Source organism: Alosa pseudoharengus, unplaced genomic scaffold (assembly GCF_046254945.1).
Source record: "Alosa pseudoharengus isolate Yale_2024_CS ecotype anadromous, Long Island Sound unplaced genomic scaffold, YU_APseudo_1.1 YU_APseudo_1.1_scf_1, whole genome shotgun sequence".
NCBI lineage: Eukaryota > Metazoa > Chordata > Actinopteri > Clupeiformes > Clupeidae > Alosa > Alosa pseudoharengus.
In genome coordinates, this window is record NW_027468564.1 from 23,294,763 (window position 1) to 23,313,888 (window position 19,126).

Genomic DNA, 19,126 nt, shown 5'->3' on the forward strand with positions numbered 1-19,126 from the left:
TTGACACTTCATTCACGATCAAGGTGATTCATGCAGCTGGGTGAAATGTAAGTACAACTGCAGCCGCTTGGGGGCAGCATAGTCCGCTGTGGCGTTCCGCGGTCGAACCGGACAGAGCGTTCGACAGCAAGGGCTGTGATTGGCCGAGTTTTCAGTGTGTTTCTCTGTGTTTTTAGCAGCCCCTGCAACATGCTAGTCCACTGTAGCCTATAAGCTTTGTACATACTGTAATGTTACACATAGTTTTGGATTCAGTGGCAAGATTTCTTGATTGTACAGTGCCTGTCTCTCAGTAATGTTTTAAAATGAGAGCTTCCTCAGCTGGCAGTAGGCTACTTTGTTGGCAGTCATGAGAAGTTCGCTTGCTAACAGAACATAAATATGCTGCCCAGAAACCTTGTGAATAGTTCTGATTTTTTACTACACTAACGAGGTTGAAATATAGCCTTTGCCTACAGCATCTCCTTAACAGTAATGTTAACAAAATGACAGCATTCATATGACAAAGGAAAACGAATTCGGTCACTCAAGACTGCCTCAGCAACCAGTGTAGGCTACAGTCCTACCCAATAGGCCTACTCGAAGCAGCTATAGCCTAGCGTTGTCTGACAGTCGAGTGGGTTAATGCACGTATTTCCGGAACAGACGTCAGAAACTTTCAGGCAGTTCTGAGTTCGAATCTAGGCAGGGATGTCAAACTCAGGCCCCGGGCTGCTTATTTGTGGCCCGCGAGGTCATTATTCAATCTGTATTAGAAGTTTATACAGCGCATCCATATCTGAGCTGGCCCGACAGTATTCTCTTCAGCGCATCCGCGTTAGAGCTGGCCCAGCACGCTATTCTATTCAGCGCATGAGCGCAGCCCAGGGCAACGCAGCCCATCAAGTTGCTACATACTGTACATATAGTGTATCATACACCTATAACACTTCAAATCCCAAAATGCGTTGCATCGTTAATGCCGCCTTTTCTGTTCATAAACAAAACACGTATCCATGCAACCAGACAAACTATCAATTGCTCAACAATCCGTTTGCCGTCGACATCGAAAGCGCACTAACCAGCATCCAAATGGAACTGATTGAGCTCCAGTGCAGCGATGCGCTGAAGTCAAAATAGACACTGTAGTCCATGAGCCACAGGGGGTCGTCACTACCACTTGGGGGGGCAAATTCTCACTATATTTTTCTGAAAGCTACATATCTCTGGAGTATAAAATGGTATGCTAGCAAGTTGGATCTTGTAGCTTTGTGGCTGTACAGGCCTTCAAAGTTGATCTCTGATTTGAAAAAAAAAGAAAATCCGCCTATTGGCTTTTTTTGTTAACACACTCATAAGAGCCCAGAAAATAATCCAAATCGTATTATTACTGATGCATATGTGGTGTTTGATGTTGGCATACATATTTTGACTCATTATGTGATTTTGCTCTTCATTTTTGTTGATAAAATTCAAGATTTATGTGCAAAAAAAAAGCTAATTTGAGTTTTCAGAGCAACATGTTATGGCAATACCTGAATGCAGACCTTATTGATCATTACTATTCTACCTTCCTTACTTTGTGAGTTGAAATTAATGTTAAATGATGACATACATAGATCTGCAGTACAAATGTTTTTTAAATTGTAGCTGAAACAAGTACAAACCCTGCTGGCATTTCAACATTAATTCAACGGTGAATAAACGTTATAAACGTTTAAAAAAAAAACCTTATAACGGGTGAATCAACGTTGAATTATGTGTTGGATTTGCAAATTGAATCAACGTTGATATCGCAACATTATTTCAACATCCGCCATTTCAACATTGGTGCTGATTTCCTTGATTTCTTATTTTACAACCATTTGTCAACATTTTACAATTAGCATTAAAACAGTGTTTCAACATTAACACAACAACTGACATTATTTCACCTATAATTCAACATTGATTTTCTTGACCTTTTTACAACCAACGTTGTTTCAATGTTTGTCTACATACCCTTTTACAACCATTTAGCATTAAACCCCCCTTTCCCCTATATTTCAACGTTGAAGGTCGGTCGTGTGCCGGCTGGGAAGGATCTTTAATCTATTTATTGAATTCATCATCAGAACAGGAGCACAGAGGATGCCATCTCTATGGCACTTCACTCTGCCCTGTCCCACCTTGACAATAGCAACACCTATGTAAGAATGCTGTTCATTGACTTCAGCTCAGCGTTCAACACCATCATCCCCTCCAAACTGATCACCAAACTCAGTGAACTGGGCATCAATACCTCCCTCTTTAACTGGATTCTGGACTACTTGTATTGCATTCATTGTGTCTACACTTGAGATAAATAAGTTTGTTTTTTCTTTTATCGCATACACATATATTAGATGTTTTTTCTTTACCTTGACCTACTTCCATCTTCATCAGAAGGTCACACGGTGGAGTAGTGTGACTTGTTTTTATCAGCTGATGTTGTTACGGAGGTTTGATCCACCTGTCACCTCCTGCTGTCAGTCAGCCGCCCCCCAGGACGGCACTCCAGGTATGGGAGAGCATATATGCTCCCTCATCTCTGTTCATCGTCTTTGGGCTCCGCTTTCTTATTTCAATCGCCTCCTTTATCCAGCGGTGGTATCGGTTGTTCTCCTGCTTAATGACTCTGGCATGCAGGAGGTGTGGTCCACCTGTCAAAAAACTGACAGGTGGATCACACCTCCGTAACAACATCAGCTGATAAAAACGCGTCACACTACTCCACCGTGTGACCTTGTGATGAAGATGGAAGTATACGTTGAAATATGTCAAGGTAAAGAAAAAACATCTACCAATATATGTGTATGTGATAAAAGAAAAAACAAACTTATGGATTCTGGACTTCCTAACCAACAGACCTCAGTCTGTTAGGTTAGATAATCGCACCTCCTCAACCATCGAACACCAGTGTACCACAGGGATGTGTGCTGAGCCCTCTCCTCTACTCCCTCTTCACCTACGACTGCACACCTGTACATGGCTTTAACACCATTGTCAAGTTTGCAGATGACACTACGGTGATTGGGCTCATCAGCAATAACGATGAGACGGCCTACAGGGAGGAGGTCCAGCACCTAACATCGTAGTGCACTGATAACAACCTGGCTCTCAACACCAAGAAGACCAAAGAGCTCATTGTGGACTTCATGAAGTCTAAAGCTAGCACACACACACCCATTCTCATCAACAGGACTGAGGTGAAGCATGTCACCAGCTTCAAGTTTCTGGGTGTCCACATCTCTGAGGACCTCTCTTGGACCCTCAACACCTCTACCCTGATCAAAAAGGCTCACCAGCGTCTCTTCTTTCTGAGGTCCATCTGTCTCCTCAGATCCTGTCGAACGTCTACCGCTGCAACATCGAGAGCATCCTCACCAACTGTGTCACAGTTTGGTATGGCAACTGCTCTGGCACCGACTGGAAAGCACTGCAGAGGGTGGTGAAAACTGCCCAACGCATCACTGGTTCCTCACTCCCCTCCATCGAGGCCATCCAGGGCAATCGATGCTTGCGTAAGGCGCGCATCATCAAAGACTGTTCTCACCCCAACCACAGACTGTTCACCCCACTCCTCTCCGGTAGGCGTTTCAGGTCTCTCCGCATCCGAACCAGCAGGTTCAGAGGAAGCTTCTTTCCTGTGGCTGTCACCCTACTGAACTCTAGCTCTGCATCCCTGTGACATCCAACAAACTTAGCCCCCATCACCTCCTGCCCCGCCCCCGCCTGATGCCTCCTTGCCTGTGCCTGTTGAGGTGTCCACGACCATGGCAACCTTGACAGGGACAACAAGGAGGCGGACATCCCCTAGCCCCCCCACAACTGCACTACCCTATCCCACCCATCTATCCCATCCATCTATTTATTTACAAATGTACATACTGTAATTACACTGATACTGTACATAGCCATATTCTACTGCTTTTCATCCTGCACGTACACTTATTATTAATACTATTGTAATGTTACTGTTTCTGCACTACAATGGTACTGTTACCACACTGCACATAGTTGTACATACTGTATCTGTCTATATGGTTCAAATATAGACAGATACAGTATGTATATATTAAATATCCATATTTATTCAGTTTTTCTGTAATATATTCTGTTAATACACTGCATATATCTATATTGTTCTCACTACTACTATAATGGTACCGCCACTACATTGCACATACATGTACATGTTGTTCATACATTGTTCATATTACAGTACATAGCCATATTTATTCTGCTCTTATAAGGTAACTGCTAATACACTGCACATATTTATATTTAATTTATGCTACTCTAAACCACCTTCTGCAAAACAACTGTATAGTACTGTCTACACTGCACTATATTTCTTGTCCTGTCTATGCACCACCTGCCTATACTGTGTATATCACATTGCACTTTTCTGCTTTTTTGCACTTCTGGTTAGACGCAAACTGCATTTCGTTGTCTCTGTACTTGTTCTCTGCACAATGACAATAAAGTTAAATCTAATCTAATTTAATCTAAAAAATTATCTGCCTCTGGTTTGCCTCTTTACGGATCATGCTATGAATAGCAGCAGCAATGTCTGCATAAGTTGAGACATTGTTATTGACCTTCTGGACCAGAGACATTCCATCAATGATTGTTGCTGTATTATATTCATCTGGAAGATTATCTGATAGTGATGCAAGTTTCTGCAAATGTTTTGCAAGTGCTGCTTTAGAGGTTTTCCTTGGGGTCCCCTCAGGTATCGCCAATGACCATGGTTAAGGTCCAAGAGGGTGACAAAAGACTTCTCTCATGTCCAGTCTTTCACATGATGGTCTTGCCATGTGCCTGTGTTTTCTTTTTTGACTCATGCTCGTAAATGTCTTTAATTTTTGCTTTGTCAATGTATCATGGAATTTGTGCTTAGGTATATCTTACTCCAGCCTCTATGTCATGATCTTTGCCTGTAGTATGAGCCTGAATCAGATCATCCCTAACCTCTTGTGTTGCTTTGCCTGCTATAGATATGCAAATTAACTCATGTTCCTCTGAAAATGGATTGATCCAATTTCAGTTTCTGTCTCATCTGTGTAGAATTTTTAAAACTGTTGTAAATGTATGTCCTTGTAGATCAAGTCTTGGAAAATAGTTATTATTTCTTTTCAATAGAAATGATGTTAACATCAGATCAAAGACAATTTTAAGTATGATAATAATAATAATAATAATAATAATAATAATAATTGTACATGATAACAATGTGTAAAGTATGAATATTTTCACCAACCGGTTCATCTACATCTCATTCCCACATTCTTACTATTCAAAAGTACAACTTAAATGTATAATGTAGATCATTTTAGCACCTGTGATGCAATTACCATAATTTCCCAACTATTAGCTGCAGCTTATACATTGATTTTGCAAAATTTCTTCAGCTATATGGTTAATACACGGGGGCAGTTAATATGGTATATGGTTTTGTTTCTTTTAACTTGCATAAAACACTGTCCTGTGGCTTATACACAATACGGCTAATACACAGGAAATTACTGTATGTATTTCATGTGCCCTGGACATTATAAAATTATAATATTTATGTTAAGCTGGGTACATGGTGAAGAATTTTCATATGGTATTCCTTGAATGTAAAGGTAATATGTGATTGGTAATCATGATGTTTTGATCTCTTGGAATATCTCTTATGGGTAGTTTCAATAAAATACTAATTTACTGAATTTTGGGGTGTTTCCGAATAGTACATTTACAAATAGTAAATAGCATAGCAATGCAGACCTATGTAATCATTTGTATTTCAAGTCTCTGCTGGGAGGTAGGAAGGTATAAATACATTGATTAATGAGGTAGTGGGCATTTCAATTAGTGCTGCAACACGTTGTGTCTCTGAAAATGTAGATTTGCTCATTATTACACATAAATCTTGAATTTTATCAACCAAAATGAAGGGCAAAATCACATAACGATTCAAAATATGTATGCCAACATCAAACACCACATATGCATCAGTAATAATGAGGTTTGGATTATTTTCTGGGCTCTTATGAGTGGTTTAACAAAAAAAAGCCAATAGGCGGAATTTCCTTTTTTCAAATTAGAGGTCAACTTTGAAGGCCTGTACAGCCACAAAGCTACAAGATATGTAGCTTTCAGAAAAATATAGTGAGAATTTGCCCCCCCAAGTGGTAGTGACACGCCCCTTTTTGGGCCTGTGGCTCATTGACTACTGTGGGTGCCGCAGAATTCCCACGTTTCCTCCCCCAGACAATGCCGCGACTCCGTCAGCAAGCCGCTCAGACGCTGTCAATCATCGGAAGCACGTATCTATGCAAACAACTTTTTTCTCTGATGAAGGCAAATAAAACGCCTGTCAGTAGTCGTCTATCAGACTGGCACCTTCACGCAATTCTGAGGATTTCCTCTGCCCAGAGCTTGATTCCAGACATTAACAAGCTGGAAGCCAGGTGTCTGGCTCGCACCAGTGTGAGTAGCCCATGAACTGTTAATGAACTGTCATGAACTGTTAATAGTTACAATTACAAGTTTGATAGTTGTTAAATGTTATTTACAATTTTTATAGTTCACCTGCAAAAATAGGCCAATATATTTTTTCTATTCAGATATTCAATATATTTTTTTTATTAGGCTATATTCAGAAATGCCTGCATTCTATTTTTTCTTGTGTGTATACAGTTTTAATTCAATAAAAACATCGATTATTCAATAAATGTTGAGCTTGGCCCGTGACATACTCCCAGTTCTTAATTTTGGACCCCTGTGAATTTGAGTTTGACACCCCTGCAATAGGCCTACTCGAAGCAGATAGCGTTGTCTGACGGTCGAGTGGGTTAATGCACGTATTTCCAGAACAGGTCTGCAACTTTCAGGCAGTTCTGAGTTTGAATCTAGGCAGGAGTAATGATGCAACGGTTTTCCTTTAGAAATCTTTTTTATTGAATCGAAGTTGTAGCCTACTACAGACATTCGATGAAGTGTTCTGCAATGAGTCTGTTTTTAACCCAGCTAAAAGATAGCCCAGTAAATAAACTAAACTTATCCCAGTAGCAAACAGTTTTTTTCTGGATGTAGGCTACTTTGAAACTTCTGCGGGGTAACGTTCTTTATAATGAGCGCATACGGGGAGTAAAACGACTTGTTGCCGTTTTGGGACATAAGCTACGTTAAGCTTTTTCACGTCAAGGTGGTATTTGTTGTTACATTAGCTTCAGAAACACTGCTTCAGAAAGCTGCAGGGGAGCAGCGCGGGGCACAAAGTAACGCGGGGTTAAATGTAACATGGACTTTTTTCCTAGTTGCAGATGGTTGATCGGGGCATGCTTGGTCAGTTAACCACATTACTATGAGACGGTGTTCCACAAATTTTCAGTCAGTATGGACGTGTTTTTATGTAGATCTACAGCAAAACGTCTTTTGAAGGCATCAAAGTAAATAGGTGCTAGGCTAGGCCTACTTGTCTTTCGATTGAGTTGTGGGTGCAGCTCACTGACTAATAATCGTCTTGTAGGCTACAAATGAACACCGTTTTGAAACATGTAGTCAACACATAGCAGGAGCCATCTTATCTTAAAAGAAATGTGACCCAGCGGGGTTACTTGTAACGTTACAACTGTAGGCTACAATGATTGCAATACAAAAATATGTGTGTTAGTTTAGTTAGTTTTGTGATGTTTTTGATGCACTTTTGCCTCATGTGTTTTCAGGTTTGAGGGCTTTTCTTGGCAAGATTGACCTTGGTTAGACTCTGCATATGTTCTGTTTCCTTATGGAAAGTAAAGTAAATTTTCGCACCTGAATGCATGTCCAACATTGGGCTGATGGTGGCGCTAGAGTGTTCAATGTATCTGCATAAAAATTGCTGTGAGTGATTGGGACAGTGTCCTGACTAATGGTATCGAGTTTTGTTATGTTAACTCAAAGCGTCACGGAGGTTAGTCCACTTCCTGTTTGGCGGCTTTGTCGCCATATTTGATTGGCTGTCACGGGCAAACAAAAATTAAATTGAAAAATCTGACAAGTAACGTTTGTGTGGCTCGGGCAGAAGATCATCTCCGCCAAGTTCCGTGAAAATCGGATGACATCTGTGACCGCTGAAACTTTTCGTTGAGTTTGGACTAAATCCAATATGGCAGAGGTCCAATATGGCGGAAAGTGACGTAATAGGGGTCATTGAATTCAGGTCCTGGAATTCCAACAGTGCCTCATTTGTGAAAATCGGACGCACCATTAAATGGTCACATGCGTGAATGCAATCCATTCGACCCAATGGTGGCGCTAGAGTGTTGGGCATAGAGTTCTGTAAATTGGTAAAAGTGATCATGGGACGGTCCTGAATCAGTGTGCCAAATTTCATAACTTTAGACCCAGCGGTTACATTTTCGGCCAAATTTTGACCCGTTGGTGGCGCTAGACGACTGGGTTTAGAGATCTGTAAATGAGCGTGAGTGGTCAGTTGAGTGTCCCGAAACTTTCTGCCAAAAAATCTGCACTTTTTAGCCAGGCGTTCTATGGGCTGCCATAGACTCCAATGGCGGAAGTATAATAATAATAGGAAAAGCTAGTAACTCAATGGATGCCTTCGCAGCTTCGCTATCTGGTGCCCACAACCTTGCTGACATCCTTTTCAAACAAATCAACCAGAGCTGTAGATAAAACAGAGTGGCGACACTTCCATAGAACTCCACGTTATGCTGAGCTCAAAAGTTTGACATTCATGGAGTTGGCCCCATTCACTTCCATTGCTTTCCTGATATTGTCTTTGGTAAGTACACGAAAGTGCAATGTTTTTTAAATTGTCATATTTTCTATACCAACTGTACTAGTAGATGCTGGTATATGTTCTTTGTGTTTTTTTTGTGCTGCTTGTATAAATGTTATAATAGCTTAAGTGTTGACCAAAATTTCAAAGCCAGTAGAGTATCAAAAGAGTATATACTATACTATACTATACTAGTGTCCACGACTGGTGAACGAGGGGATTTCAGTTATGAATTTCAGGGGAAGCACTAGGAGCAAAATCTAGACTACTGTAAGTTATTGTTGTTGTTACTGGTGCATGGCTCTTGTGTCCCTTGCCAGCCCAGTCCTGTGCCACTATCACTGTTCCAAACGGGACAGTGGCACAAGTGGTAGGTGAGTGTGACATGAGCATGGTTGTGGGACAGTAATGTGTGTATAGTAGCCTACAGTAGGAGTTTTTGCTCCAACTGATGATCGATTTTCAGTAGTGCTGTCAGTTAAACGTGTTATTAACGGCGTTAACGTAAACCTATTTTAACGGCGTCAATTTTTTTATCGCGAGATTAACGTTCTTTTTGGTGTAACAAACTTTGTAGTTTTTTCACAAGCTGTTGCAACAACTAGTAACGTTAGACACCTACAACACCACACTGGATCTACCTGCATGTAGCCTACATGCCCCCTTTTAGGGGAAAGGGAGCTGTTTGGATAATGGAAACCTATGAAGTGGGGAGCGAAAAGAGGTTATACTTACTAAATCTTGAAACAAACGTGAATAAAAGGCACAAAATAAGGTTGGTGTAAGAGTTATCTGTGTGTTTGTGGGATTAATGTGACCATTATGGTCCTATTTTTTGCTCTTTCCAGTTTAGCCTACTAACTGGAATGTGTCACGAATGTAGGCACAGTCAAACTGTCCATGGCTGACTTTAATAATAATATAATAATAATACATTTTATTTAAAGAGCGCCTTTCAGGACACCCAAGGTCGCTTTACAGATAAAACAAATAGAAGGGAAAAAAAAAACTAAGTTCGGCAAGCTTAACTTTACATGTCATAACATCAACTAAACATAAGTCACACATTCATTCTGTCACTTGTAATATGAACGTAGCCTTTTTCCTACAACTAAGTGAGATAATTGGCTATGCCTGTTATACTTAAGTTCCACAGTTAGCTAGCTAGCAAGCTAACCGTTTTACATGGGATATGGTAAGTGTGGCTAGTACGTGGTGGATGGGTTGTAATGTAGCCTGACATTGTTTCGACATGAGTAAGTTACATACACATAATTGTAATACAACATAAATTTATAACTGCCGTGTTAGTAAAATTATTGAATGGCCTGTAAATTAATAACTAGATGTAACGTCAAGGTGTGATTAGGCTATCTGTCTTTCCCATTAGAATCAATAGGGCGTGATGCAGATTAAATGTAGCCTATCTGATGATGCACCTTTAGTAGGCTACGTAAAGGCATGCTGCACACACTTGTTTGGGCTTACGAGCCGGCCAAAGAGTAGATTCGTACAATAAACACCAACGCAGTTCTGAACTTCCGGTCAGCTGAATGGTGTTTTAAATTGCTGTGGACACCGATGCCGACATGAGTGCGATGCACTCTGCTTTCGATATTCATTTACTGTAGCCTACATTAGATTCCATTCTTTTCAATACAACTTTGCACACCAGCATCGCACTTTGCCGCGTGTAAATCACGATTCAGTTATATTTGGTCGATGCCGCTCCATAAAATCCATTGTTCATCCAGTGTTTGCGTGTTAAAAACTTGATGTGTGCGGCGCTGATGTGTGTGGCAAGTGACCATAGACTCTAGGCCTATACAATGGCAGTGCACTCATGTAGAAAAGTTCCTTATTTTCAACTGAACTCAAAGATAATGAATATAGTATTTTATGTTTGTTATGCCCTTTATTAGCTATATTTCGGAATAATATATTGTGTTGTCTCAGGTCTGCTGCACATCTTTTGAAATTTGATTTGAAATAATCAAATAGACCTACGTCTTAAGTTAATGAAGTAACTTGCTTTGCTTTCATTTGAATCCTAATCAAGTAATACAATAATTGCTTTATATTGTTAACATGGACTCCTGGAAAGTTCAGAAATGCAAAATAATAGAATTTTAATCATGCGATAAAATATGTGATTCATCGTGATTAACTATAGGAATTCAGCGATTAATCGTGATTAAAATTTGTAATCGTTTGACAGCACTAATTTTCAGGTTTCAGTTCATTTATTTTTCAGTAATTTTGCATTTCGTGTTGGTGATCTTGATGTAAAAAGTTTGATTGTTTTGTCTGCCAAGTAATTAGTTGAATACATTTTTGCATGGAAGAGACTGACGTGACAAGAGGGCATTAAGTCAGTGATCTTTGTAAGTAGGACAAATGTCTTTTTTGGATAACTGAAAATGTCAGGTTAATAGGCCATAGATCACTCTGAAAGTGATCCCCAACAAATAATTGTTCATGTTATTGTTATATTTTTTGTGTGGATGTGTGGCACCTCCAACCAGCCTTGCAAATGGTTGGCTGTGCATGGGTACTCTCTCAAAAATAGGGGTACAGTTGTAGTTTTGTTCTTTTAGGTAACTTTTGACCCTGTACCTTTATAGGGAACATAATTGAGCCACTAACGTACTAATATGTACCATTTCGGGACCAATAATGTACATTTACTAAATACACTCACAAAGGGACCTTATTTGTACCTAAGGGTACAAAAAGTCCATGGCCTGCCACTCAAAAGTTGTTGGGGGAGGAGATTCGGGAGCAACCGTTACTTATTTCCTTAACTACGTCTCACTCACCAAGTAATGGAGCAACTTAGAGGAGCTTAGTGTACTTGTAAGAAATGCAAGTACCAGTGTGTACCTAAGTAAGTACAAATGCTTGTTGCTGGTGCAGTACCTTTTTGAAGAACAATAAGGTACCCATGAATGCAGGTACTTTTTTGTACCCTACCCATCTCCCAGATATCCTTACATGGGCAAAGATGATAGCTTTGGGTACACCTTCATCTTCATCTCACCACACAAACTGGAAAGGACACTGGATCTAGTGTCCACACACAAACAGGATACAAAATGCATACATTTTGACAATGTATGCATTTAAGTAAAGTAGCCTATATGTGGCGTGATACAGGGAAATACAGGAACCTAATAACAGCTAGGAAAAACACGTTCAATGTTAGAACTACCAAAGAACATATTTCCGATGTTTGCAGACCAATTATACTCGCAATATGTAATGGACACTATAATGTAAGCATGCTAACACATATTATTACACGGCTTTTCATAATGCAGCAGAATGCTCCATTCACTTGAATGGGCCTTCCCAACGTTTGGTGATCTGCTAATTCTCGATAAGTATAACAGCTAAGTATAACAGACCGCTGTCAAGGAAAATGGGTTTTGTGCTTCTGATTTACGTCTTTCATATCACTACGCAAGGACTGGAACTTCATTCAAAAGTGAAAACAGACAGTTGATCAGCTGTGTTCTAATGAATGTTTGATTCAAGTTCAGCGTGTGCTGTTGCGAACTATTTGTTTCTCAGCAAAAGCCACGATGAAATGGTAACAAATAGGCTATAAACAAATAGGTCCCTTCAGGGTGGAACAAGACCCCTCCGCTGCGTGTGAACCACGTGACCGCATGGCGGCGACATCAAAGAGTGCCGTAACTCTATTTATCTATGGCTCTGATATCAACATTTCACAGGAAGTTCCCCAGCTTCAGAGGATAGACTGACTTGTTTATGTACTGTTTCTTGATTTAGGGTATTCGATGTTTCTACTATAGCAATTTTCTATTTTGAATATTATGGTCTAATTGCTGTTGCCATATTACATGTTTATACAAATAGGACATTATACACACATTTAATAAAATAATTCACTCTATGTTTTGAGTTTCACCTGCTTCTTTTTCTGGAATCCATTTCCTTGAAGTTCAAGCACTAGACTGGCTGGTCTTGTTCAGGCTCTGGTGTTTAAATTGCAGCCACAGTTCTGAAAGCATAACAACTCATGAAAGATTAACTCTTTCACCCCAGTGGATCTCTTGAAATCTAAATTGTAGAATGAAGGAAGAATAAATAACTTCTTTTCACATATGCTCTTTTACTTATTGCCTATTTATTTACTGTATATGTGTGTTTTGTCTTATTGCATTTCTTATTGTGTTGTATTGATGAATTTGTGCATACTGTACATGTGAAGTTTCAATTTTATTAGATCCATTGTTCCATCAGAGTAGCCATCCATCCCCACAGATAGTTTTAGATTTTAGATTTAGCTGCCACTCCTAAAGTGATGCTGGCTCTTTTCTGTCAGACTTGAGGATGGTATTATCAGAGTGGCTGCTATGGTCTCTGTCTGTGGTTGGACGTATCAGTGGTTACTGTGGTCTGTATTCGATAGATAGATAGATAGATACTTTATTGATCCCCAAGGAGAAATTCAAGATATTCTGTTTCAAACATGTTTGCAGTCCCCTTATATAAGTGGTGTTTGCTTGACGACTGCTTGTAAACTATCTGCATCCTCCTCCACCACCACCAGCATCTAGACAGTGGCAGGGGGAAGGAGATGCTACCCCCCAATATTCAAGGAAATTTGATATTCAAGGAAGTTGGTGCAGATATCTCAACACAAGTGTTTGACACGCATATATTTTGATTCTGTCATGTGATTTGCCAGGACTGAAGCTTCAGAATGTTTCACAAGTCAGGTATCTGCATATGTAACCTGCGTTGTGTTGAACCTGCGCGATTCAGCCCTGCAAACGCCCGGACTCGAACCCGCAAACAGCAGCACCTCGGATCAGGAGGCAAGCGCGCTAACAATTGAGCCAATAGCCCAGGCTACTGGCTCGCATGCCAGCAGCACTATTGAGGCGTCGGGGAGTGAGGTTTACCAACGTTCCACAAGCACAGCTAAGCTAGCTGGCATCCATTACACATACCTGACAAGGATCATCATTCCCTGCATCTGAACTCTCACAGATGTTACAGACTGAGAGGCCTATTAGAGCTGTGATCTAACATTTATCACCACACCAATTATGGGTTTTGTTAATTATTTCAACCTAATAACGAATGTTGATGAAAATACAAACCCAGAGCAACTATATAGCTCATAATCCAAAGCAGTAGCCTAAGGTCTGAAACTCCCAGAGAAGGTATAGACCCCTTCAATATTTGTAAACATTCAGAGCTTTGGTTGATTGTGCGTGTAACCTGCGCGATTCAGCCCTGCACACACCCGGACTCGAACCCGCGAAACAGCAGCACCTCAGATCGGGAGGCGAGCGCGCTAACAATTGAGCCAATAGCCCAGGCTACTGGCTCGCATGCCAGCAGCACTCTTGAGGCATCGGGGAGTGAGGTTTACCAACGTTCCACAAGCACAGCTAAGCTAGCTGGCATCCGTTACATGCGCACAGCATGGGGTCAGAGAAAAGAAGCAGCTAATAGACTTGCATGTTGAGCTATCAAGGTATGTACGGTCAGTCATTGTCACCCAACAACTGAACCGTACCTTAAGAAATAAGTATTAGCTAATGGTGTTTGTCTGCCTGTCTGCTTTTCAAAGCACTTTTCGAAGCTGCCACCATCATACCCCTGCCAAACAAATCATCACCATCATGCTTCAATGACTACCGTCCTGTAGCACTTACGCCCATAATCATGAAATGCTTCGAACGGCTAGTCATGTCAAGGGTGTGTGCTTAGCCCCCTGCTCTTCACACTGCTAACACATGACTGTACACTCACAGCTCCAACCATCTGGTGAAGTTTGCGGACGACACAACACTGGTGGGCCTCATCACTAAGGGCGATGAGGCTCACTACAGAGAAGAAGTAGACCTGCTGGCTAAATGGTGTAAAGACAACAACCTCCTGCTGAATGTCAGCAAGACCAAGGAGATTGTTGTCAACTTTCAGAGAGGCCACAAACAACTGCCACCACTGTCCATCGACGGAGATGCTGTGGAGAGAGTGAGCAGCACAAAATTCCTGGGGGTGCACATCAGCGACGACCTCTCCTGGACCACCAACACAGCATCACTGGCGAATAAAGCCCAGCAGCGCCTCTACTTCTTGTGCAAATTGAAGAAGGCAAGTGCCACTTGCTCCCACACCACCAGACTTGCAAGTAGCTTCATCCACCAAGCAATCAGGATGCTGAACACTCTACCCACTCTCCCATCACTGACAGCCCCCCCACCCACCAGCCAGCCAGGAACCTAGGATCCTGTCTACCCAACCCCCCCCCCCCCCCCCCCCCAGGACCTCCCCAGGACCGCCCTGTGGAACTGCACTGTGACTGCACAGTCTAACGTGTTGCTGCTTCATATCAAGCCTGATATACTTGAAATGACTGCATATCAATGTAAATATACAGTACACACAAGCACAAGTTTAAACTTCATGTAAATGTTATCAATGTTATTTATCACTGCCACAATGCTGCTGCTACTATTACTCTGTCAGAAGGTTACGCTAGGACTATGTAAATATACAACACAACTACCTCTATTTTTTTGATATATGTTCTATATTTCTATATTTTGATACATGTTCTATATTTCAGTCTCGCACTTTAATGTCTGTATGTGGTATGTCTGCATATTTTTATTTTTATTGTCTATGGCTATGTCTATGTCTAAAGTATGTCTATGTCTGTATTTAAAGTATGTCTATGTCTGCATGGGAAAGTAAGAAACGAAATTTCAATTCTTTGTATGACCAGTGCATGTAAAGAAATTGACAATAAAGCCGGCTTGAGACTTGAAAAAAAAATGAAATGTCCGACAAAATTAAGTCCCTCCGGTCAAATTGTCTAATTAAAATTGGCTAATAATCCTGTCCCCCTAACGCAATCTGAATTTGAGAATAAACTTGAAATGTAGGCCTATATTAAAGCCAGAACATTCTTTGGCTAAGCACTATTTTCTTCAAGCGGAAACTCTGGTGTGAACAGGAACAAAATTGAGCCCCATCAGAGCTGAAGTGCACCACAAAGAGATCCAAATCCTCTTAAAAATGTGAATACAACATTAACTGAGTTTTGTTTTGGTACACTTTCTGGTCCCCTTTTGGGTAACTGAGTTCAATTATTTTAAAAGGGACTAAATGAAAACACCCAGAGATGCTTCTGGCTCTTTTTCCCTGCCGGTTTACAGCTAAATTGGGATATATGGACGGAAACTGTATAGTTGTAGGTACTGTATATGGACTAGAGTAAAAGGTAGATTACTGGCTCAAAAACATACTTAAGTAATGAGTACAGCTTTAATATGAAGAGTACTCGTTCCTTGAAAAAAAAAATCGTTTTTGTGTTACAAGTACTGTAGTTACATTACTACCCACCCCTGAGAACAGGTCCATTCTTTTTTTAATTAATAATTTGTATATTTTTTATGTAGAGTTTAAACAAGAATGGGATGGGCCTTTCTAAACACTTAGCCTGTCTGAAGCATTAACGGCATCCTTTAGTTAAATAATAAACGGTGAGGATATTTGAACCCCTGGTACAATTAGCAATGTATGCTTTTCGTACCCTGGTGTAATTATAAGTGAATGTTATTTGTATGGCATACACAGCAATGTGTTCTATTAATACCCCGTCTGGTACAAATATCAATGTATGCTATTTGTACCCCGGTGCACACAGCAACGTGTTCTATTAATAACCCGTCTGGTACAGTACAAATATCAGTGTATGCCATTAGTCCTGTAATAAAAAAAGAAAAATGAGTAATGTGTTTTGTTGTTATGTCACAGTGTGGCCTATGTTATTCATACCAGGGGTGCAAGACACTCTGAATAAGGTATGCTGTTTGCATCACTATATAATTACAAGTGGATGCAATTCGTACCCTGTTGTATAGTAATGTGTGCTATTTACACCCTGGTGCGTGAACTAGCTTGTTGCAATCAAAACTTCCGTTTGAGAACTAATTTCTTCTTCAAGTTGTGCGCCTTCTCTGCAGCAGCATTGGTACACATGCACACTTACACTTCTGCTTATCTCTGCCAAAACTTTTTACACGGAAATTAAACCCTGGTCTCCCATGTATGCAACAATGAGGCTAACCAACAAGCTATCTACTTGCACGCCAAGCTATCTACTTGCACGCCAAGATGAGAGTTTGCAGGCAAACTTATAGTTCATAGGCCTGAGCACCATAATCACAAAATTTCTGTTAACTAACAAACTGACGGTTGTATGTATTCACTGAACAAAGATTTTATAAAATAATCTAATCTAAACTATCTATTTGTTGGACTCCGCAGACATCCACTTATTACTGACACCCGTGTGTCAACCCTGTCTGAGCCCTGTTCAGAGTGACCTCTATGAATCAACTTCACAGAGGTCTATTTCTGTGTGCCTGTTTCTTTACAAACAAGATCACATTGCACAATGGCTTTGCTTTTGACATTTTGGTACATGTAGCAGGTCCCAAGCCTGCGTGATAAAAAGCACACATTCACACTCTAATTCTTCAATCGTGAGTGGAGATTTGGATCATTCTCGTCTCACTGAATCACGTTTCCAGACCAAGGCAGCCCATAAACAAACCACTGGGTTTGTTATGCCAGTGTTTTTGTATAAGTATAAGTATATATACTCTTTTGATCCCATGAGGGAAATTTGGTCTCTGCATTTATCCCAATCCGTGAATTAGTGAAACACATACAGCACACAGTGTACACACAGTGAGGTGAAGCACACACTAATCCCGGCACAGTGAGCTGTCTGCATCAACAGCGGCGCTCGGGGAGCAGTGAAGGGGTTAGGTGCCTTGCTCAAGGGCACTTCAGCTGTGCCTACTGGTCAGGATTCGAACCGGCAACCCTCTGGTTACAGGTCCGAAGTGCTAACCAGTAGGCCACGGCTGCCCACAATTGGTAGCATTGGTATCCATTTTGCATTGGTAGCCATCCACGTAAATGTGTAAAAGCGCTGAAAAAGTGAAATTTTCATAATTTGTTGTCTTTATATTTAAAACTCACATTTAGTGTATTGTACTGTCAATTACATCTTATGTCTATCATGCCAATGGTAATAAAACATACAAATCAATTATCCTGATCTACATAGACATTTTGTTTAGATAAAACAAAGATGATTATTGTCTCAGAAGTGGCCGTGATATCCCCATAAAGGTACAAACTGTTCCAATGAACTTATCCTGTTATTCTGCATAGTTTTGTGGTTACCACCCACACAGAAAATCAAAAGATGTACAGCCACATTCCTGAATGTTTTTTTCTTTTCCATCCAAATCAAATGTACTTCCTTGTCTCTCTATTTGCATGTTGAAATATTTGGTGGGCTACAATAATATTGTAAACAAACATTATGATCGTAATTATCATGTCTAGATTAATCTTTAATCTTTAATGTTTGGGATGTGAGTAGACATCCAACGTCAGTCATCACCTGTTATTTTAAAGCACATTGATTGAGCAAAGCATTAGCATTTTCAGTTCAGACTCAGTTTAGAGTCAATTACTTCCTCTCAACACAACTTGTGCCACAGTGTCCCCCTCAAAAAATTTATATGTATGAAAATCACCTGAAAAGTACAGTCTTCTTAACATGACTTAACATTAAATGAAAGAATAGTCCCACACATCCCACAATGATGAGTAGTGGTTCAAAATATTCAGTAACCTTAAAACGTGGAATGCACTGCACACCATGTAGTTCCTATTGAATTTTTAATTTGTCAGTGTGTATGTGTGGTCTACCTCAGATTGACATCATAATCAGATTAAGATGCATGTCTTTCTTTCCTGAATCTGAAAAGATTAAACATATAGAATAGTGAAACTTACCCTCTCTCTTAAGGAATCACAGATGTTCTCGATATGAGGGTATGGTGAGTCTGGTATCAAGTGTACATAAAGGAAGTCAGTGCTGGTTACTTTAAGGAGCACAAACCAGTTGGACAGGCTCCACGCTGAGAGAGGCATGCTCCATTTTGATGAACTGAAGTGGGGAAACAAAATAGAGCATGCCTCTCTCAGTGTTTGTAACTCACATATGACTTAGACCTTTACTTTTAATCTTGTATCTCTTATAGTCATTGTCAAATAAATGCTCTATTTTTTCATTTTCAGGGCACTCTGGGGAACCCATATGTGGGAATATAAGGTGTAATAATAATTGCATTTGTATTATGTCAGCCTTTATCAAGGAAAACTTACTTATAGAGCGCCAAAAGATTATACATGTCTCATGACGCTTTACAGAGTGTCAGACAATCAGAGTAAAGAAAAGAAGAGAAGGCCCATGGCTAACAGGAAAAACTTCCTAGAATT

General features: G+C 40.4%; 1 protein-coding gene across 4 annotated transcripts in view; it reads right to left on the minus strand.

Annotated features, from left to right (window-relative positions):
- The window catches only part of LOC143123306 (uncharacterized), an 88,609-nt gene extending 69,914 nt beyond the window's left edge, over positions 1-18,695 (minus strand). For 2 of the 4 annotated variants that reach the window (XM_076284636.1, XM_076284610.1), the window contains exons 1-2: positions 18,641-18,693; positions 12,705-12,797 (exon numbers count right to left, since the gene is read on the minus strand). In XM_076284636.1, the coding sequence (XP_076140751.1) occupies positions 12,705-12,727 (23 nt within the window). In that variant the 5' untranslated portion in view covers positions 12,728-12,797; positions 18,641-18,693. Of the gene's footprint in view, positions 1-2,378; positions 2,736-12,704; positions 12,798-18,640 lie in introns of those variants that run through there. The other 2 variants (XM_076284618.1, XM_076284627.1) reach the window with 2 other exon arrangements.
- Positions 18,696-19,126: the final 431 nt, after the last annotated feature.